This window comes from Sciurus vulgaris (genome assembly GCF_902686455.1).
Source record: "Sciurus vulgaris genome assembly, chromosome: X".
NCBI classification, from domain to species: domain Eukaryota; kingdom Metazoa; phylum Chordata; class Mammalia; order Rodentia; family Sciuridae; genus Sciurus; species Sciurus vulgaris.
In genome coordinates this window covers 94,621,913-94,642,928 of record NC_136471.1, presented here as the reverse complement: position 1 = coordinate 94,642,928, position 21,016 = coordinate 94,621,913, and the positions used below count along the sequence as shown (strand labels likewise).

Genomic DNA, 21,016 nt, shown 5'->3' with positions numbered 1-21,016 from the left:
TTTTCCATTGTATAAGTGTTCCATAGTTTATTTGATCAGGCTCCTATTGAGGAATTTATGATTGTTTCCCATTTTTATTATTGCAAAAATGCTATAGTAAATAACCTTGTACACACAATTTATACATAGGCAAATATATATGAAGGAGAAAGTCCTAGAAATGAAATGGGATCTAAGTCCATATATTTACAATTTTTATAGTTATTGCACCATTTTCCTCAATTGACTAATTGCACTCCCACCAGTAATTTACGAAAGGATTCCCCCTAGTTTGTCAACAGTATATTATGAATATTTTTATATTTTGCCAAAGGCGTCTCTCTGTATTTTTCATTACTGTTTCTCCAATTGTGAGATTAGCTATCTGTTATCAGTATAGAAGGCATTAATTAATTTTGATGCTCAGCTCTCCAGGTATAGGGTAATTAGAAATGACTTCAGATCACTCTATTTTTCAAAAGTTCCAAACCTACTGCCTTAATAGGTTCCTTGAGTTAGAGAACTTTGTTCATTTTTTAAATTCTGCACCATTTTCTAGAACCACCCCCAGCATTCATTGACTACCCCAGATATTTCACTTTAAAACTAGTATCTTCCCAGGTGATGTAGCTCAGTGGTAGAGTGCATGCTTAGCCTGTATAAGATTCTGGGATCAATCCCCAGCACCAAAAAAAAAAACAAAAAAAAAAAACAAAAAAAAAACAAAAACAAAAACCTAGTATCCCTAGGGAATAACACAGTGGCTGGCACAGTAGGAAAGGTTCAACAAAATGTAGAAGGATTAGATAAAAATAATACCAGACACATTCACTTACTACTCTACATGGTCATGTAATCATCATATAACTTTTTCAGTCTCTATTGTGATGCCAATTTCAAAATGAAAGATAAAACATGACAGTTTGACATTTAAATGTCACCATGATCTATATTGCTCTGGAGGATTTTTTTTTTTTTGCTAAACTAACTTTAAAGAGCTATCTTTTATTATACAGAGACATGAAATGGCTCTTGATCTGTTCAGTATCTTGCAGGGAGGGCAGTGGAGAACATCTTTTTCAATATTCTCTACAGGACATGTTTATTTTGATCTTTCCTCACTCTTTTGGTCGAGTTAAGGTTTTCTGGAGTGTGGTCTGGGACATGGGGAAGAAAACAGATTTAACACTCAGAATCCATGCTTCTTGATTAAACCTTTAACTTTGGCTCATTAGCACCACACCCTAACTTCTTTGTCCAGTAAGGGATATTGGCAGTTATACTCACCAGGTAAATAACTCCTTTTAAAAGCGGTAACCCAAAGGCTTCATCATCATTGATACAAGCTCTTATTTACTTAAAACTTAATCTATTATAACTGTTAGATATCTACCAACATATTTAATCCTATTATCCCATTTTACAGATAAGAAACCAGAAGCAGGGTGAAATTAGGTAACTCAAATGAGGGATCACAGCTAATATGTGTTGGGTTCTGGTTGTCTTTGAGCCCAAACAGTCTGGCTCCAGACACCACTGTCATAACTGCCTTGTTGTGCAATTTGTAAAATATAAAAACGTTCTCTCTCTTCTTTTTAATGTACATTTTCTAAAATGTGCCCCCCAACCCCCGCCTCCGTGGAGCCCTCCATGCTGCCAGTGGTCAGTGGCGACACCAAGTGGCAATCTTCGTGTACTGCAGCCCTCTCATAAACTACCTTGCTCCATTCTCTCTCTCTCTCTCTCTCTCTCTCTCTCTCTCTCTCTCTCTCTCTCTGTCTCTCTCTCTCTCTCCCCTCTATCCCTCCCCCTCTCTCCATCTCCATCCAACCGTCCCTCCCCCCCCCTCTCATAAACCTATACCTCAAATACCCCAAGTGAAGCACTAGCTACTCGGAGCACTTGTCTTTCAGAGACAAGTTTTCTTCCAACTAGATTGCTATTCTTCAACCCCTTTTTCCCCTTTATCAGAAGAAGATGTATTTTTCTCAGGGTTGCATTTTGGACTTCCTTTTTACCTCTCCAAGTATAACTCTATTATTTATGCCTGTATTTTCCTGCCTCTTATATTTCACCAGTGCCTGCATCTATAAATAAACTCTGTTCTTTTTTACCTTGAAATGATGGGCATGGGTGGGGTTGGGAAGGGGAGAAGCAAACAAACAAATCTCTCCTTGAACAATCACCCCAGATTCACCTTTTAAAGAAGAGTTCCAGTAAAGGAATTGCCTTGCTAAAAAAACTTAATTCTTGAGCTAGGAGTGTAGCTCAGGAATAGGGTGAATGTTTGGCATGCACAGGGCCCTGGGTTCAATCCCCAGCATCAGAAAATCACAACCAACAAAACAAACAAATAAAACCCCTCAATTCTTTCTCAGTCACTTTCAGAAATAAGTACATATTCAGTCCAATTTCAGGATCCTTTGAAATCAGGCCCAGGTTTACCTTCTTGTTATATCTCAGACAACTCCCCTACGTTTCCCTACACCGCAGCTGTCAAGTGATAACATTTTAAAAATTCACTTTGTTCTCTAAATTTCTCTAAAGTCTAAGTTCCTTTGGAAACTCTGCTGCTTAAAATCATATCAGTAAGAATAAATCATCCCACATTTGTCTGTAGGATGTAAGTTTCTTGGACAAAGAGAAGTAGCCTTGATTTTCAACCCAGGTGCAGAGTTGCAGATAAGGGGTATCTGGACACAACATTCCACACGTATCTTTACTTTCTAGTTCCCAAGGGTACAAAACTCTGGGTTCACTTCACAGTCCAGACTTGATGGTAACACCATGTGACACAGTCCTTTGCTTTGAGTTTACCAAATAAATGCTTCTTTTATCTTGTTAATGTCTTTTTATTTAGTGCTAGGTGGAAAGACAAAATGATTTTCTTTCAGGGGTATGAAGGGGTGCTGGCCAAACAAAATACACAAATTCTAACACTATGATTAATTCACTCAAACACATTTTCAAAGAGAAGTCTTCTTTTAAATTCACCTATACTCTACCATTCCTACAGATCCTGTAATGACCCAATCTTTTTTGTTTGTTTGTTTGGTGAGATGACCATGTTTTTCCTGGTGTGTGGTGTCCTCATTGCAATAGGTCAAATGTTTGACTGTGTTGGATTACAGATTTGTCTTTGGACTTCATGTTGTTTTGGCTAGGATATAGGTCTTGTATCCTTAGCTTGTCCAAATTAGGCATTCAAAATTGTCCACTGCAGTGAACACTGGATTAGAGAACTTGGGTTCTAGTTATATTACTTGGACTGATGATATTGATTCCAATCTCAGTTGTGGCAGTACCTTAATTAGCTGAATAATCTTAACTAAGTAAATGTACTCTATTTGGCCAAAGTTTTATCTTCTTTAAAACAGGAGGGGTGCTGTTTCTTCAAACCCTAGGGCAAGAGTTTTGGAGTCAGATCTTGGTTGGAATGTGCCATTTACTGTTCCTATAACTTTTCCTTTTCTGAGCCTTTGTTTTGTAATGATTAAAATGTAGAAAATACAAATAACTGCAGCATAGATTTTCCAGTGTTGCTATGAGGATCAAGTTGGTTGCTATAAGCATTGCCATAGTTGAACAGTATTCCTATTCCTACTATTATGTGAGGTTGGAAAATTTTCTTAAACTTCTTAGCTTCTGTATTCTTATGAATAAAAATGGAGAATTGATGGTCTATACCGCATGGGGTTATTGTGAGCATTAAGTGGGATGAAAAAAGAGTAAAGGGTTTGGAAAATGCCTGTCATGTATGAGGCTCAAAATACATGATCTGACGTTATTAGTATTAGATTTCTACTAACTACTCTGTGGCCAGAAGTTCGTGAAAAACAGTTTCATTCTAAGGATAGAACCCAAAGCAAGGGACCAGTGAAACAGAATGGGGCGTTGCTTTTCAAATGCAACTAACACGCCCAGCTCTGGGTTTGGACCCGCCCAGTCCTCATTAAATATGGCAGCGAGTCGGACCATTCTACTGCGGTTGCGCATTTCGAAACTCCTCCCAACTGCTCCTCCTCGGCCGGAGTGCCTCGACCCCGCCTGGGCTGAGGTGCCTGGCGAGGGCCCTCCGTGGCGCGCACGCGCAGACGCCCGCTGGGCTGAGCTGATACTCTGGAGGCGCCTGTCACATGAGCCGCGCGCCCGCTCTGCTCCCCCTCCTCCCTGGCTGGGCTGTGTGAATGAAGCTCTGCCGGCTACGTGGGGCGCTAGCTCAACTTAGAGTACTGGACGCCAGAGCCGCCCGAGCGCGCTGCCCACCGGCAGCGGACACAGACTCCGCAGCTCCTAATCTCGGCGACAGGTAAAGGCAAATGGGCTGTCCCTTCCCCAACAGGTCCTTAGTGGGCCGCTCGTCCCCGGCCCACCCCCAGAACACCCTCTGATCTCAGCGACACAGGGGAAGCGCTCCCCTGCTGGCTCAGTCCCCCGAAGCCGGGGGTTCCCCTTGCCCAGACGCCGCCGCCTGGCACTCGGAGGAGGTAGACAGGCTAGTTGTAGCTAGTGCGGGGCGGCATCTTCCCGGGAGCCCAACCCAGTTCTCGGAGAAGGGTCCCTGGGCTGTCCCAGCGAAGTTTCCTTGCGGAGCGGCGAAGAGCCTGCCCCGCTTTTGAATCAGGGAGGTTAGCTGCCTGTGGTCCCCTTTCTAGGACTGGGGAAGGGTGGCGTTTGCTGGTAAAGCTCGGTCGAGGCCCCATTCTCCCTCCAGTTCTGGACTTGCCTCAGATTTGTGTGGGTCTTTGCGAAGTCGAGTTCAGACTCTCGGAAAAGTAGTTGCTGCGCGTTTTCCTCTTGCCACTTAAACGCGGGTGACTGGTTGTCCCCTGACTTTTGAGCCTGGCGCTTGAGCGCCTTTACCAGTAAGGGGTAAGGGAAAGCTTTACCTTTACGTTGATGCGCGTTTACCTTTATGAACATTTCAGAGCAAATCAGTTGCCCGGAGTTCCAAGTGAAGTTGTACGTGTGTCCGTGAGATAACGTCAGTGGAAACTGCACCCCAGTAAATGAGGGAAATACAGAAGTTGGAGCACTAAAAGCCAGTAAGAATCCCCTTTACACACCCTGCATACGTTTATTAGCAGCTCTCTGGGTTTAACTACAAATGTTTCAATTTCTCCTTGCTCACGACGCGCACAGTACTCCTTAACAATTGAAATAGGAGAAGGAAAAAAAGAAAAGAGAAAGAAAAAGTAAACCAAAACAAGTGTGCCAGGTTCCAGATAAGTCTTTGGAGCGCCTTTTCCTGATGAATTTATCCTGGGACTTTCTAAAGTTCCTCATTTCCTAGGACGTGGCGAACCTTTCCTTATCCAAAGCACTCTCTTTTCTCTGTTGGCGTTTTTGGTACTGGTGTACACATTAACCTTTTTGTTCTTTAAAGAAAAAGGTCACTAAAGACAACTAACATGATTCTTTTAGTGTTAGCCTTCAGTGTTTGTGCTTTAGCTTTTTCAATTCAAAAGTGGACGTTTTGGTTGTATAGAAATAGCAATCTACTTTGATGTTCAGTAGGTCAAAAAGGAGAGGGCTTTATTTGAGAAGAAGTAGATTGGCTTGTATGCTAAGTAAGGAAGACCCAATTATTAAGTAAGAACTGAAATGGACAAGCATAGTGTTTAATATATTCAACCACCAAATCAAACTATGTACAGTAGTCAGACCTCTCAGTTTCTCTCTCACATTCTTTTCACATTCTTGCAAACAGTATTGCCTAAGACTAAATTTAAAGTTGGAATAGTAGGAATTAGCTAAATTAATTTCACTGTAATTAAACTGGCATTCTATTTTTACATTTCCTTTTTCCTTGGTTAATTTCCCTGTGATATGAGCAATATACGCTCAGTATAGGAAATTTGCACAGAGGGGAAAGTAAAACAAATTGGACAGGAGGAACCACCCGCAAAGGGTATCATCATTCTTCTCTTTTTATTATGCTTCCTTCCTTTCTTTTTTTTCTTCCTATGCAGTATCTATTTGAAAACTTTAAGCATGTACAAAATTTGCTCTTCTTTCTACTGATTACTTAAAGTAAAGTTGGGTATTTGGGGAGTTGAGGAGGGGATTGGATATCTATGCTGATTTTCATTCTCCTAAGTGTGAGATTTTGAGTTGGGAAAGATACAACAGTTATCTCACCCAACCACTCATCCTTTGAGATTCTGAACCCTATGTACCGAAGCTCTAGTGATTCATGTCGAATCCAATACTGACAATATGAACTGACTCTAGATCTCTGATTTTCTTCAGCAGTACCTTGGTGCTCAAGGAAAATGTGACACTGCTGTGCCTGCCTGTCTTTAAAAGAGAAATTCAGAGAGGGGCAGGAGATAATTTTCAATCATTTGAAATTTTTTAAGTGTTAATTTTTCCGTTCGCATTTTCAGGTTTGGGGCTTTAGCATATTGCAGAAGCGAGGACCACATAGCTGTTTTTTCTATCTCAGCCCCATTCAAGTTTCCCTACAAAACGGGGGGCTCAGGGAAACTGAGCCTGTGACCCCAGCGTGGGAGAAGATAGGATCAAGATGGCCATGTGGCAGGGTAAGAAATTAGCACTTATTCCTCTAACTGGTTTTTCTTCCTCCTCTATCTTCCACCCCCACCCAACTCTCCAAGTCAGTGGCAGCCAGCCAGCTGTTTCTTTAATTTAACCCTTTGTCTTTGCAAGGACAAAGCACATTAATTTAAAAGAAGCTGCTGCTAGCTCGAAGTTCAAATTATTTTCAAGTGGTTGTTGGGGGAAATTAGAAAAATGTCATGCCAGAAGCATTTAAAAGAATTCTCTTCATTTAAACATGTGGTCATGGGAGTTGTATGTGAGGAAATGAGAATGATTTTTTTTTTCCTATTTGTATTTTTCATTTGTTACAAGCAGATTTGTATCACAAGATTCTCAAAGGTAGGGGACACAGATATTGGTACCTCTCCAGCTTCCCTTTGCAAAAAGACTTTCTTGGGACTTAGACCATTTGAAAAAGCATGTTTAATGTTGTAATGTTTGTATTTGGTGAGAGAAGGAAAATGCCTATTTTAACAATATATTCTACCCAAGAACTAAACTCAACAGTGTCTTAGCTGACAGATCACATCTCTTGTGAACCTGTGAGTTTCTATCACATATGAAGTTACCTTTAAGTTTTGATGGGATTGAGGATTGTGTCCTTGGGGGTTGTATTGGGATCTTCAAGGGAATGTGGGATTCTTATGTTTATCCCAAGGGAATTTGGGTTTAAGAAACGATAGACAAATAACACCAAAATTGGTTATGATCCACAGAAGATTAAGGACCACGTAGATGGAGTAAAGTAGCTTGAATATCTATAAATATTCAACACCTAGGTTTCTAGGTGGATTAGTGTATCTTTTAAATATGTTTCATTGTGCTGGTTAATTTTTAAAATACATAGGTACACGAATGTCACAGTTTTGATGTACATGGATTGTCAACTTTAAGACATTTGTTGAAATGGGATTTGGCGTGAATGCTGGCTTTGACTCATAATGGACATTCAAGAGCAGTCTGGATAAACTCACTTTAACCCTGAGACATTCCTTCTTTCAGCAGACAGAATACAGAGGTGAATAAGATGCAGGACCTTAGAGTATACCTTGTGTAGGAAAGACAGACATGAACAAATTGTGTCATGTTGAACCAGTGTTATAATAGGGAGAGGAGCAAAATGTGATGGAAGCCCAGAGAAAAAGCATGATGAATTTTGAATTTTGAACAACTTTAAAAATGAGTAGGTGTTGGTCAAATGGGCAAATGAGAGAATTGCATTCTGGGCAGACAGAGCAGCACTGTTTAGGAACTTCAATTTGCTTTGTTTGCCTAGTATGAGATGTATAGGGGCATGACCTCAGACAAAGCAGGGAAGGTAGTTGGAGGAGGCCAGAAAATAAAGAACCTTGTATGTCCTAGGAAGGATTTTACACTTTATCCTTGAGACAAAGATTCCAAACAGGGAAGTAATATAAGCAGATTTTGTTTTAGAAAGATTACTTTGGCAGTGGTGCTGAGGTGGGGTGGGAGCTGGAGACAATGAAAGCCTGGATTCATTCACGAGGTTTCTGGAATAGTGATTTAGGGGAAAGATGACTAGAGTCTGAGCAGAAGCAGGGGCATTGAGGTTAGAGAGAAGAGGATGAGTTCTAGAATGTTCTGTGACTGGATGTAACAAGATTGCCTGCCAGTTTGGGGACTGGAGGCTAGTGGTGCCATTCTCTGAGACTGAGAACAGAAGTGGCAGAAGGGCATAGTTATGGTGGAAGGTAGCATACTGAGATTAGGTATGACCTACCTGGGTTGAGGTATCTTTGGGTTGTGAGGTCAATGTTTCATACACAGTTTTGAAAGTATGGAACTGGAGATTGTGCAGGTAGCGATATAAAGTTTTGATCCTAATGATGCATGAAGAGCTTGTGCTGTTTTTCCCTATGGCTAATGGACATGTTTTTAGTTGTTAATGATTTACTTATTTTATAATAAAACATTTTAATGTTTGACAAATCTTAATAAAAACACCATATTTTCTGAATAAATAATATATCTTGAAAGGCCCTGAAATCTTCTCTGCTTAAAATTACATTGAAGTGAAACCTCATTTTTCAAGTAGTAGTGAAGACGGAAGCAGTCCACATAAGTAAGTTCTTTTGATCACTGCAGCTAATCCCTTATTTTGGGCAATTTCTGAGTTGAGAAGTGTGGTAAAATGATCTTTTGGAAGGCTGTATAAACTAATATTTAACTGTGTGGTCTGTAGTCACCTCCTTAGGTTATATCACTTGGTATCTGTGAGGCTATGGGCAAGTCACTTAACCCCCTCTGTGTTTCAGTTTCCTCCTTTGTGAAATTGGGTAATAATAGAACTCACCTAATAGTGTTATAAAGATGAATTAAGGTAATACATGTGAAACACTTGGAATATGGTAAGTGCCATATAAATGTGTGCCTTTATTATAACCATAAAATGCTTGTTTGGTGTATAATGGTGTTCAGAATATTGTTTAGTGTATAATAATGCTCAGTAAAATGTAGCAATAGCTGTTACTACTACCACTACTGCTATCACTATCATTTTCCTTTAGCCTGACTGGTATTGGGACCCTGTTCTATGGAAGTAATTTCAGTTTGTCCTTGGAAGACCTGCCCTGTGGTAGGTCTTCAAGTAGAGATTTAGATCTGAAGAGATTCTCAGAGAATATCTAGTTCAACCTAAATGTTAAGCAACATGCCCAAGATCAGATAGGTAGTAAAACTCAGGTCTCCCGATTCCCTATCCTAATATTCTTTCCGTGGAAATGTGTTAATCTTCATCAGCTCAACAAAGCTTCTGAGTTAGTGTCTGAGGAGCTATTTGAGATACTGTAAGAGGTAGAGGTAGAGGTAGAGGAACCCAAATCTCCTTGGTTTCTTGGATCATTTGCTGTCTAATTCCTCCATGGAAAATTAGATCAGAAATCCTATACCCCTTAAACATAGTTGACAGTATTATTTTGACTTCACTTGATGTGGCCCTCTAATACATGTTCTTGCCACCTTAAACAGAGTGTATCAGGCATACCTGAAGATTTTTGACAACTTATGGTGAGCCTTAATAACATCAGTTTTACTTTGTCTTTTTTTTTTTTAAATTGAATCCTGGGCCTTGTTTATGGTAGGCAAGTGATTTATCATTGAGATACATCCCCCGGCCCTTTTAAAAATATTTTATTTTGAGATAGGGATCTCACTAAGTTGGTGAGGCTGACCTCAAACTTGGGATCCTCCTGCCATAGCCTCCTGAGTAACTGGGATTGTACGTATGTGTCACTTTGCCTGGCACAATATCAGTTTTATTGGTCTAATGGTTAAGAAAATATTGAAGAGGAGACTAGCCACTTTGAGGTTGGTGACTTGTGTTGTCAGTTGTTATTTATTTATTCAGTTAAAATTTATTGAATTTGAGCTGTGTGCTGGGCCCTAGAGATGCAACGGTCAAGGTAAACAGGCATGTTTTCTGCTCTCTTGGAACTTACCAACTAGAATAAGGGTAACATTACAAATTAATGAAATTATTTAACAAACATGCTGAAGTAATTTGGAAAAAAAGGGCATCTACATATATTTAGAAGGATTACTGTTTTTTGTGGTACTGGGAATTGAACCCAGGGGGGCTTTACCACTCAGCTACATCTCCAGTCCTTTTTATTTATTTATTTTTAAATTTTGAGACAGGATCTTGCTAAGTTCCCAAGACTGGCCTTGAACTTCAGTCCTCCTGCCTCAGCCTCTCAAGTCCCTGGGATTACAGGTGTGCCCCACCACACTCAGCTAAAATATTTTTTTTTATGAAGGAGAGGGGGCATCAGAATTTCCTATGGTACTTTTAAAATATTCTTGCTCAGGTCTCATGCCACTCAACTGTGCTTCAGTCTTAGGACCTGAACATTTTAAGAAGCCCTGTGAGCAATTCTGATGTGTAATCCTGTTTGGAAACTGCTGCATTAAAGACATAAAAGTTAAAAAAGTAGAGCAATGATAAAGGAACTAAAAAAAATTAGAGGAGACTGTATAATCTTGGCACAGGGAAGATATTTGTGTGCATAATATCAAAGGTAGACTAATAAAGAAAAAGATTAATATCATCAATTATATGAAAATTAAAAACTTCTACACAAACCATAAATAAAGTTAATGAGAAAATTAGGAACAATTGCAATAAGACTCATTATCCTTAATACATAAAGACTTAGAGAGCAATAAGAAAAATAGAAGGGTTTTACTAGAAAAATGTGCACTGGATGGGAAAAATGTGCAAAGGAAAATACAGAAAAGGAGAAATCCTAATGACCAGTAAACATGAAAAAAGGTACTCTCTCAGTAGCCGTCAAAGGGAAATTAGAATGGGATGCACTTTTCTCTGATAAAATTTGCAAAGATTATAAAGGAATGACAACTCAGTGTTGGCAAGAACTTGAGTGAGCAGCCATTTTAAAACACTTTTGCAGGGCTGGGGAGATAGCTCAGTTGGTAGAGTGCTTGTTGCAAACACAAGTCCCTGAGTTCTATCCCCAGTACCGCAAAAAAAAAAACAAAAAACAAAAAACACTTTTGGTGGAACTGTCAATTTGACAATATTTATCAAAAACTTTAAAAAATGTGTTTACCACAGGAAAATGGATGGAACTTGAGATCATTATGTTGAGTGAAATAAGCCCAACCCAGAAGGTCAAGGGTCATATGATTTCTCTTATATATGAAAGCTAGGGGTGAAAAAGGAAAAGAGAGGTGTGGGGGGGAATCCCATGAAAAATAAAGGGACATTAGTAGAGGAAAGTGACTAGGAGGTGGGAGGTAGGGAGGGAGGGGATGTGCGGGGAAGGGATATTGACCAAATGATATTGTTATATTGTGTGCATGTGCGAATATGTAACAATAAATCCCACCATTATGTATATAATGTACCAATAAAAATGTGGAGAAGAAACATTCTAATATAACTAAAAAAATATGTTTACCTTTTGACTTAGCAATTCTTTTCTTTTTGGAGTTTGTCCTAAGGAAGTAATTAATGATGTGCTGAAGGGTGTATCAATAAAGATATTAGTTGCACCATTTTCTATAATGGGAAAATTGGTCACACTCATTCTTTTGCTGTTATAAAATGGAATGCTGTGGTTACTAAAAATGATAATATAGAGTTCTATTTATGAAGATAGACATAGGTTCATGAGATAATGTTAAATGGGGAGAGGCAGATTCTAAATGATCTATAGTTACTTTGGGCTTAGGCCAGAATTCAAATGCTGGCTTTATCTTTATCAGCTGTATGATGTTGGGTAGTTAATTTGCCTTAGTGCTCCTTAATTTCTCCAGGAAAATAGAGATGAAATAGTAGCTAACCTAATAGTTCCCAACTTCTGTGCCTATTAGGATCACCTGGGGAATCCCAATTTCTGAAACCCAGGCCTCACTCAGTTAAATTAAATATGAATCTCTGAGGGTGGGATAGAGAAATTTAGTATTTTTTAAGCTCCCCAGGTGGTTCCATTGTACATTTGGGAACTGCTGAGAAGTTGTTGATGGCATTAAATGGGAAAATCGTAATGACTGGTATGTGGCAAGAATTCAATACATATATTGCTATTTTAATATTAATAGTATGGGGTTGGGATCATGGCTCAGTGGTAGAGTGCCCATCTCACACCTGTGAGGCACGGGGTTTGATCCTGAGCACCACATAAAAATAAATAAAATAAAGGTATTGTGTCCATTTAAAAATTTAAAAAATATTAATAGTATGACCACATTTTGACATGTGTTTGTATCCATGTATGTATAATATTAAGAAATAACTGAGAGGGTATGTGCAAAATTATTAAATAGATGTATCTGAGTTATAGAATGTGTGCTTAGCATACAGAAGACCCTGGGTTTGGTCTCTAGCACTGCAAAAATTATTTAAAAATTTTTTTGTTAACTTATTTTTTTAATCTTTCCAGTTTTCTGTGAATAACATGGATTACTTGTTAAAGTATACTTTCTGAAGGAAATATATACATATATACATGTATGTGTACATATATATATGCATGCATACCTTTTATTTAGAAGATATTTACATTTAAAAACTGAAGACATAGAGTACAGTAACTGGCCATTAAAAATCAAGACTAATGCTGTGCAAAATGTTCATGAGATAAATACAGAAAGTAAGGAAGTTGCTAAAGCGGCTTGCTTCAGGTGATTGTATACACTTACTCCACCCATTTAACTTTTATGTTCCAAATTTTGTATAACAAACATGTATTACTTTTATAACAAGTGAACAAGTGGTTTGAAAATGTTATATGAAAGTCACTGGAGTCTGAAAAAGTGCCTCCAACAAGAAGCACAGCACTTGGCCTTATGGAAAGTTGTTTCAGCTGCTCTGTGTCCCCCTCTACCTTTGAATTAAAAAACAAAAGAAAAGCAACCAAGCCCTGGAGAGTTTGGTTAGAGCAGGATTTTTGCTATTAATACTTCCTCAAGTACTCTTGTAATTTTTGGCTGTCTTATTGAGTCCAACAAGTCCTTTGGGGAGTGAGAGTGTGGGACAGGGAGATTGTGCAAAAAAGGAGGGGATTACACTGCATGGAAAGAAGAGGTTATGTAATAAGACAAGGTGGCAAAATATGTCAGTATGCATGAAAAGAAGGCAGAGGAAATTGTCATAAAATAGATAATTGCAAGGAGAAACTGTTCTGCTGGCTTCAAATCCAAAGGGAGAGTGTATGTTTCAACTTTGCAGATTTTTTTAGCACACCACAGTGGATTTGTAAACATTCTGGATATTTAGCTAACATTTGGTGGGCCAGGAGGGAGTGTCACAAAGCAGTCAGTGAATTGAAGACAGAGGTTCGGTGTGAAATCTGGGTAGCCCCATGGATTGCTAATTGGACCCCTATTGCTCCAAAAAAAACCCCATCTGGTTCTGACTGTTGACCAAAGTGTTAGTTCCCCTGTAACTCTAGAATGAAAGTCAGGTTTTTATAGCAGTAGTAGGAAGCAGTGCCTCCTCCCTTTTTTTCTCCATCTGGCATAGTGCCTTCCCAGAGCAGGTACTCAAGAAATGAGTTCTTTGTCAATTTAAAAATAAATATATAATTAAAAAAATGAGTTCTTTGTTATTCTTTACCTGTTACCTTTGCACAACTCAAGAGAAATAGATGGGGGGGGGTGAATTGTGGTGAAAAGAATTGAGTAGGGTGTAAATGAAAACAGCCTTTCAGGAAATTATTCTTCATCAGTCAGTCATTCTTTCCCAAGCACACAGCTGCAGGCCCTGGAATCTGATACACCTGGATCTGAACCCAGCTATGCCATTGGACAGCCAAAGTTACCTAAACTCTTAGAGACTCACTTGTTTCATCTGAGGTCAAGTACAGTCTCTGGAGACAGACTAGCTGAGTTTGAGTCTTGGCTCTGCCACTACTAGTCCTGTGACCTTGGGCAAGTTATTTAATCTCTTTGTGCCTCATCCTCTTCATCTATAAAATGGGATTAGTAATAATAGCTATTTATAGAATTATTGGGATAATGTGGTGCATTAATACATTTATATAGCCCTTTGACAGCTGCTTGGCAGTTGTTGAGTGCTTACAAATGCTGGCCTTTATTACTATAATATGCAAAAGAGAAAATATTACCTCACATGTTTCTAGATGTAAATGAGGCAGTCATGGAAATGTCTGATTCACTGTAGCTGCTCTGATTGTACTACATAATTGGGGCATAAAAATAAAATTAAGTACGTTATGAAAGGGATGTTTTAAAACTGGAAAGGATCTTTGGAGGTGATGTCTTTCAAATGTCTAATCTTGCAAAGGAATAACTGAGGCCCCGTGAGACATTCTGGGCCACACAGCTGTCACAAGATACCTAGACCAGGACAAGATCCTGGGGATTGTGCTAATCAAAGCTGTCTCTTTGTCTGCCTGTTTGGCTCCATTGCGCTGGGTTGACTTCCTTTGGCTTGGGAATTTTATAGTTTTTGGCTAAATGTTTGTCTTTCCCCATTATGTCTTATTGGCACTGTGAAGAGTTTAGTTTTTTCCCCTCAAAACTTTGTGTTTTCATTGAGGCTTCTGGTATAGTTTTTTCTTCTTGTAGTAACAAGAAGAAAACATTCACATTTTTGAAATAAACTATTTGTTATTATGTTTTAACCAGAATTATGATTCAGAGCTTCCTGTTTCATGTAATGCTGTTCTGGGTGTTAAGGGTAGGGAGAGAGGAAGGACTCGGAAATTTCACTATTGGTGATACGGCATGCCAGATTCTTCTTACTGCCTTCTTTAACACCCTGGGTATTTATAGACCTATGGTCAGACCAGAGAAACAGTTGAGTTATAGATGAGGTAACTCTCGCAGTAACATCATGTTTTGATGCTTTTCAACCCCAAACAATTCTGGCATTAGGTTGCAATTTATTGTATTTATTTAGGATTTCTCCCTTGACTACTTTCTATGAGGAACCTAGAGAAACAGAAATTACAACACAGAGTAAAAAGAAAGAAATCCAGGACTGGGGCCATCCAGTAGAAATGAAATAGTTATTACCAGATAATGTGAGATCCTGAGGCACTGAATTTTTCTTCTTTCTTCTTCTGACCCTCCAAGATAAACATACTTAACTACATCATTGACATCTTCTGGCCAAAAATATGTCCAAATATAGAGATACCACCTGGCTTTGTCTATGCCAAGTCTTCTGGTCTTTCTACTACCCTCCCTTTGGTCTAGCTTGACCTATGGGTCACCTGTGACTCAACACTGAATATTACCTTGTTCATGATGTTTCCTGCTTAGCTTGATAATGATGAGAGGCAGGTGAGAGGAATTCCGGCTGTCCAAATTCCCAACTCTTCCAAGATCTGTACTTCCTTGGGTTCTGTATTGCAGTAATCAATAACAACAGAGCTTCCTCCACTTGCATTTCTCTGCATTGAATAGTGGTACCACCATGCACTCAAATATCAAAATCCAAATTCTGAGAAGCAGCATGTATTCCTTGCTCTTGCCTCACTTGCAGGTTGTCTACCCTGGTGGCCTAAATCATTTCAGTAAGAAGTGTTCCTGGCACATACCTACCTCCCTTTAGCAACAATAACCTCCCCCATCCTCTTGTAAAATTTGCCTTTACCTTCTTTGTGTATTTTACCTGCTCTGTTGTTTAGTCCTCAAGGACATTGGCTGCATTCAGTCTTCTTGTTCTCTCTGCTGTGTGCCAGGCTCTCGGTTGGACTTGGAGTGCTGGGGTCATGATTACTACCCTCCTAAGCCTTTTAGTCTCCTGGGGAAGTGAAGTGCTAACAAATATATGGGTATTTCCTTATAAGATTGCAAGGAAAGTCAAGTCTTATGAAAATATAGATGAACTATAATTTATATGGGTGGGGTAGGGGTCTGGGGGGAAATGACAAATGCATCTGAGATCTGAAAGATGTAGTAGGAGTTATCCAGGCAAAGAATTAGGATCCAAGGTAGAGTAAATTAAGTGGAAATCCCTGATTTGGAAGAAAATTGGGGTTCTTTCCCAGTGTAGTCTAGTGTGACTGGTCCATAGTGAATGAGGTATAAAAGTGGATGAGGTAAAACTAGAAGAGTAGGCAGGGGGCAGGACCCACAGGCTCTGTAGGCCATGTCGCCTAAGTATCCTGAATGGGTTGTGTGAAGCCTTCACAGATGGGTCTATTGGGCGTGTGACCAGTGAATGATCAGGGAATGTCTCATTCATCTTCCAATACCAAGTACATGGCAGAGAATGCCCAGCACATAGTATGTGCTCTTTGAATCATTGTTTAATGAGTAATAGCTCTTTGGTCTTTCTACCAGATTTATCATGGAGATTAAATGAGAGAAGGTATGCTAAGGTGCTTTGTAAAACATTAAATGTTAACCAAATATTATTCTAGATGTGACTGAGAATCTTACTGTCTTGCTTATACATGTTCACTGTCACTAGGAATCCCCCTCCCATTCTCTGTTAAACTAGCAAACTCTCTCAGTTAGATCATCCCATCCATGAATATGCTGATGTACTGAGTTCTTACATATTCAAAGTGTGTCTCCATTTGCCAATGCCTTTAGCTAATTATGGGTGAGTGGAAACTACCTTATATCACACCATTATGTAGCACTCCTGGTGTTAGAGATAATTATGGGTGATGTTGCCAGGGGCAGTATAGGTTTCTCTTCTATGCTGAATTCGCTCTCTAAAATCTATGAATCTAACAAATCCATTATTTAAGAGCAGGATTAATTCTGAGGAATAGCACCCTCCGAATTTGCATTTGGATGGGGCAAGGCTAGTCACGGCAGGGTGTGGTTGCCACTAACTGTGGCACTTGGTTTTCTAAACTGTTAAAAGACATAACAAAATTATCAGTGCTTTGCTATTCTTGTGTTAAATATCTAGTTCTCTATTTGAGCTGCAGGAGCTTCAGACAAGACCATTGACTTAAAAGCCTACCTCTGTGCACTGTTGGTGGCAGTATAAATTGGTGGAGTCCATTGGGAGGACAGCTTGAAAGTCCCTATGACAATGTAAAATGTGAATACCTTTTGTTCCAGTGAGTCTAATCTAAAAAGGAAGTAAACAATTGTCACTTGTTACAAGGATGTTGGTGACCTCACTGATGCCCTCTTTTCACTATGGACAGTCTTAATGCCCACCATGAGGGACTGAATATGCTAATTATGGTATATACACACTATGGGATGCTGTTCACCTCATTAAGAAAAGTGAAGTAGATATAGATATAATGGCAGAGAATGATGATGAAGATGCATTTTTCAGTGAGGAAAAAGGTGCAGAATGTTGTGTATTATAGGATCCTATTTGTACAATAGAAAGAAGGTGGAGGTTACGATGGGATAGATAGATAGGAGTTTGAATATATGTATACTTACATATGCTTAGAAAATTTCTGGAATGATGCATTAGAAACAGTTCTCCGTTACCTTGGGGATAAGGGGTAGCAGGACTAGGGATCTTTAATGTTCACTTGACACCTTTTTATACTGCTTGATTTGTTTACAATAACCTAGAATTTCTCTAAATAGTAAAGTTTAAATAAAACTATACCCCACTGGATTCTTTCCTTGCAAATTCTAATTTATTCTAAGAAATAAAAGGTATACTAATGGTTGAGGTGGGAAGTCAGATCTGAGGCACGGAGGAAGGTTTGGGGGTCATAAAACTATGGACCTTTTAAAGTCATCCATGGCCATAGGGCTTAGGGGAGATGTTGCTTTGATATATCTTAATGCTAAGAAAATAAATAACATTAAATTAGGTAAAAATTGTGATTTTATTACTTTTTGATGAAACAATTATCATTATATTATTAGTTTTGATCTGAGTGTTTAAATACCTAAATAATACAGTAATTATATTCCAGACAACAGCTTAAAAATTAAATGTCTCAGTGTCTGGAATAATAGCTGTTGTTCTTGATCAACTCATTTGAATATTATAAGTGAACACTAGCCTACAATTTCTTAAGCTTTTTGCATAAGGACCTGAAGAGAAATGCAGGTATGTATGAAGTAGAGGAGATATAAGTTGTCTAATATATATATTATGGAGTTTTGATTAAATTAAGTATTCAAATCCCTTCAGGCTCATGCACCTCAAAAAGAGGGTTTTGCCCTGTGGTACAAGAAGTCAAAGGGATGTCCATCTGAATGGCCTCTTGATTTGGTATAATGCACAGTTCCTTCACCCAGTTGTGGGTGTTCAGAGACAAGAGTGACTGTCCCATGGTAAGTGACCCTAATTCTCTAATATTTGTAATATTAGTCAGGAGATAGACTGTTGAAAGCTTAATAGATCAAGAAGCAAGACAAGGCCTGAGGTTATAGCTCAGTGGTAGAGTACTTGCCTATCATGTGTGAGGTACTGGGTTGGATCCTCAGCACCACATACAAATAAATAAATAAAATAAAGGCATTGTGTCCATCTAAAACTAAAAAATATTTTTAAAAAAGCAAGACAAGTTTTAGTCTAGGTTGTTAATGGAGAGAGCTATATAATTGAGCAGGTTGCAGAGACTGGAGTTTGGGAATAATTATAAGAGAGGAGTTAAGATTATCATTTCAGGCTACAGGTGGAAACTGAAAGACTGGAATCATAAAGAGTAAAACTTCTGAGAGGTTTTTCTAGTTGACAGAACCAGAGAACATGAGGACCTTGCTGGTATATGGTTTGGGTTGAACTTGAAGCTGGAGGTTATTCATAGTGGACTAGGCAGGAAGAGTTCTACCTTTGCCAGTGATCATAGGAGCTGTTAGAAATGGCTCTAGCTTAGACCAGGCATGAAGGAGGGAGGAACTGGGAGTAGAAACAGACATCCTAGAAAGTAAGATAGAGAAAATTGTGAACTATGAGTGAGTTGGATTTTGACCCAAGAACCCACACTTGGCTGCCTTGGGTAAAAGATGTTGCTTAGATTTCTCACTCCATAGTAGAATATTCTGATGTGACTGAGGTTGAGAAAGAGAAGATACCAAATAATAATTGTTGTCATTTATTTGAGTACTTTCCACGTATTTTTAAAAGTGCTTCATATGAATTATCTCATTTAATTTTACAATAACCACCCAGGAGGCAGGAACTGAGGTGTAAAGTGGTTAAGTAATATTTTGAGATTGTAGCTGGTGGAATCTGTGTCCAAGGCAACCAGACTCTAGAATTTGTGCTCTTAGTGTGTATTTGTAGGAGTGCAGCTCTCAGAATCCATCCTCCACCACCACTCCAAAATAATCAGGGCAGTGACCAGTTGTGAAAGAAGGGAACTTCCTATTAGAGTACCCTTGCTGTGATCCTAATATGCAAGTGAAATGATTTCAAGAGGTGAGAAAGCAGAAGTCTTGAATAAGCAACCTGTGGATAAGTGGAACACATTTCTATGACCAAAATTCCATATTATTTCCAAATTTATGTAGGTGATTTTGTGAGTGTTTCTGTGTGGAAGACATTACTCAGTGCAATGTGTGGGACTAAGAAGATTCAAAAGCAGACACTATCCTCCAGAAAGCTAGTTTCTCAGCATTATGGTGAGACAATGCAAGAAGGTTCAGAGGAAAAATGACTGGGTCTTAACCCAATCAGCAAATTAATCCCCTGGTAGGGATTAACTGAGTGGTAACTGAAAGCTGTAGTGTGTGACTGGAGGAGGTCGGAATTGAGGGCGTGCCTTTGGGGTATATATTTTATATTTGGAGAGCAAAATCTCTGCTTTCTGATCACTATGTGAGCTGCTTCCCTCTGCCACACTCTTCTGCCATGATGTTCAGCCTCACCTTGAGCCCAGATGTATGGAGCTGGCCTTCTATGAACTAAGACCTTTGAAACCGTGAGACCTCAAATAAATGTTTCCTCCTTTACAATTGTTCTGGCTGGGTCTTTTAGTCATAGCAGCGAAAAAGCACAGTGAAACACTGAAGAAGTTAAAATGTGCACAAATACATGACCCAAGCTAGTGTTAGACACACATTGTAACAGAGTTATTGAATACTGCTATAGTTTGAATTTTAAATGTCCCCCAAAGGCCCATGTGTTGAAGGCTTGGTTCCTAGTCTGTGGCTCTATTAGGAGGTGGCAGGACTTTAGGAGGTTGGGCATAGTGCAAGGAAGTTAGGTTATTGGGTGTATACCCTGAAGAGGATATTGGGACCCTAGCCCCTCTTCTTCTGCTCTCTTTTACTTCTTGGTTGGTATAAAGTAAGTAGCCTCCTTTGCCACATGTTCCCACCATGATGTACTACCTCACTACAGAACTTAAGACAATGGTGCCAGGTTACCATGTAGGGAAGCCTCCAAAAATGCCTACCAAAAGAAACCTTTCCTCCTTTTAAGGTGACTTACCTCAGGTATTTGTTACAGTAACAGAAAGATGACTAACACAAATACAGTAGTATTTAGACAAAGGTGAGTAGGTAGCATCTGAGGTTGTCTAGTTATTATGGATAGGATCTTCTATTGTTAGAACTCTTAGATAGTATTTCAGACAGCAAAGTACCAGGTACCCTTGAGAAAACTAGAAAGTGTCATTTTAGGCCTGTTATATTTATATGCATTGTCTCATTAAACCCTGGTAGCAACCCTTTGTTGATTAAATGATTTTCAAACCAGGACACTTGAGAGTAGAGTGCTAATCAGTGTGAATTGACCAAAACAGGGACTGATCCAGGGAAACCAGTACCATGAGGTGGTTTATATTATTCCCATTCAACACATGAAAAAAACGAGGCCCCTTGTAAAGTGGGAAGTGATGACACTAAGACTTAATGAATCTGAAATTAAAAGGTCTGAATTTTATTCTGTACACAATGTAGTGCAATTAAGGGCCTTTAGCAGAGAATTGCCATGGTCAGAATTATGCAGGACAGATGGCAATGCAAAACTGGAATTGGAGAGACAATTTAGAAGATTGCTGCAAAGATTAAATAGAAGATTAAAAGGACCTGGCTATAGGATGTTGACTTTGTGGAATTAAAAGAAGGA

At 39.1% G+C, this 21,016-nt stretch overlaps 1 protein-coding gene across 4 annotated transcripts in view; it reads left to right on the top strand.

The window, feature by feature from the left end:
* Window positions 1-4,080: 4,080 nt before the first annotated feature.
* Window positions 4,081-21,016, top strand: part of CLCN5 (chloride voltage-gated channel 5) — a 162,301-nt gene continuing 145,365 nt past the window's right edge. For 2 of the 4 annotated variants that reach the window (XM_079124151.1, XM_079124148.1), the window contains exons 1-3: window positions 4,081-4,288; window positions 4,908-5,024; window positions 6,369-6,524. In XM_079124151.1, coding sequence (XP_078980277.1) covers window positions 6,509-6,524 — 16 coding nt within the window. In that variant the 5' untranslated portion in view covers window positions 4,081-4,288; window positions 4,908-5,024; window positions 6,369-6,508. Of the gene's footprint in view, window positions 4,289-4,907; window positions 5,025-6,368; window positions 6,525-18,130; window positions 18,274-21,016 lie in introns of all 4 variants that reach the window. The other 2 variants (XM_079124150.1, XM_079124149.1) reach the window with 2 other exon arrangements.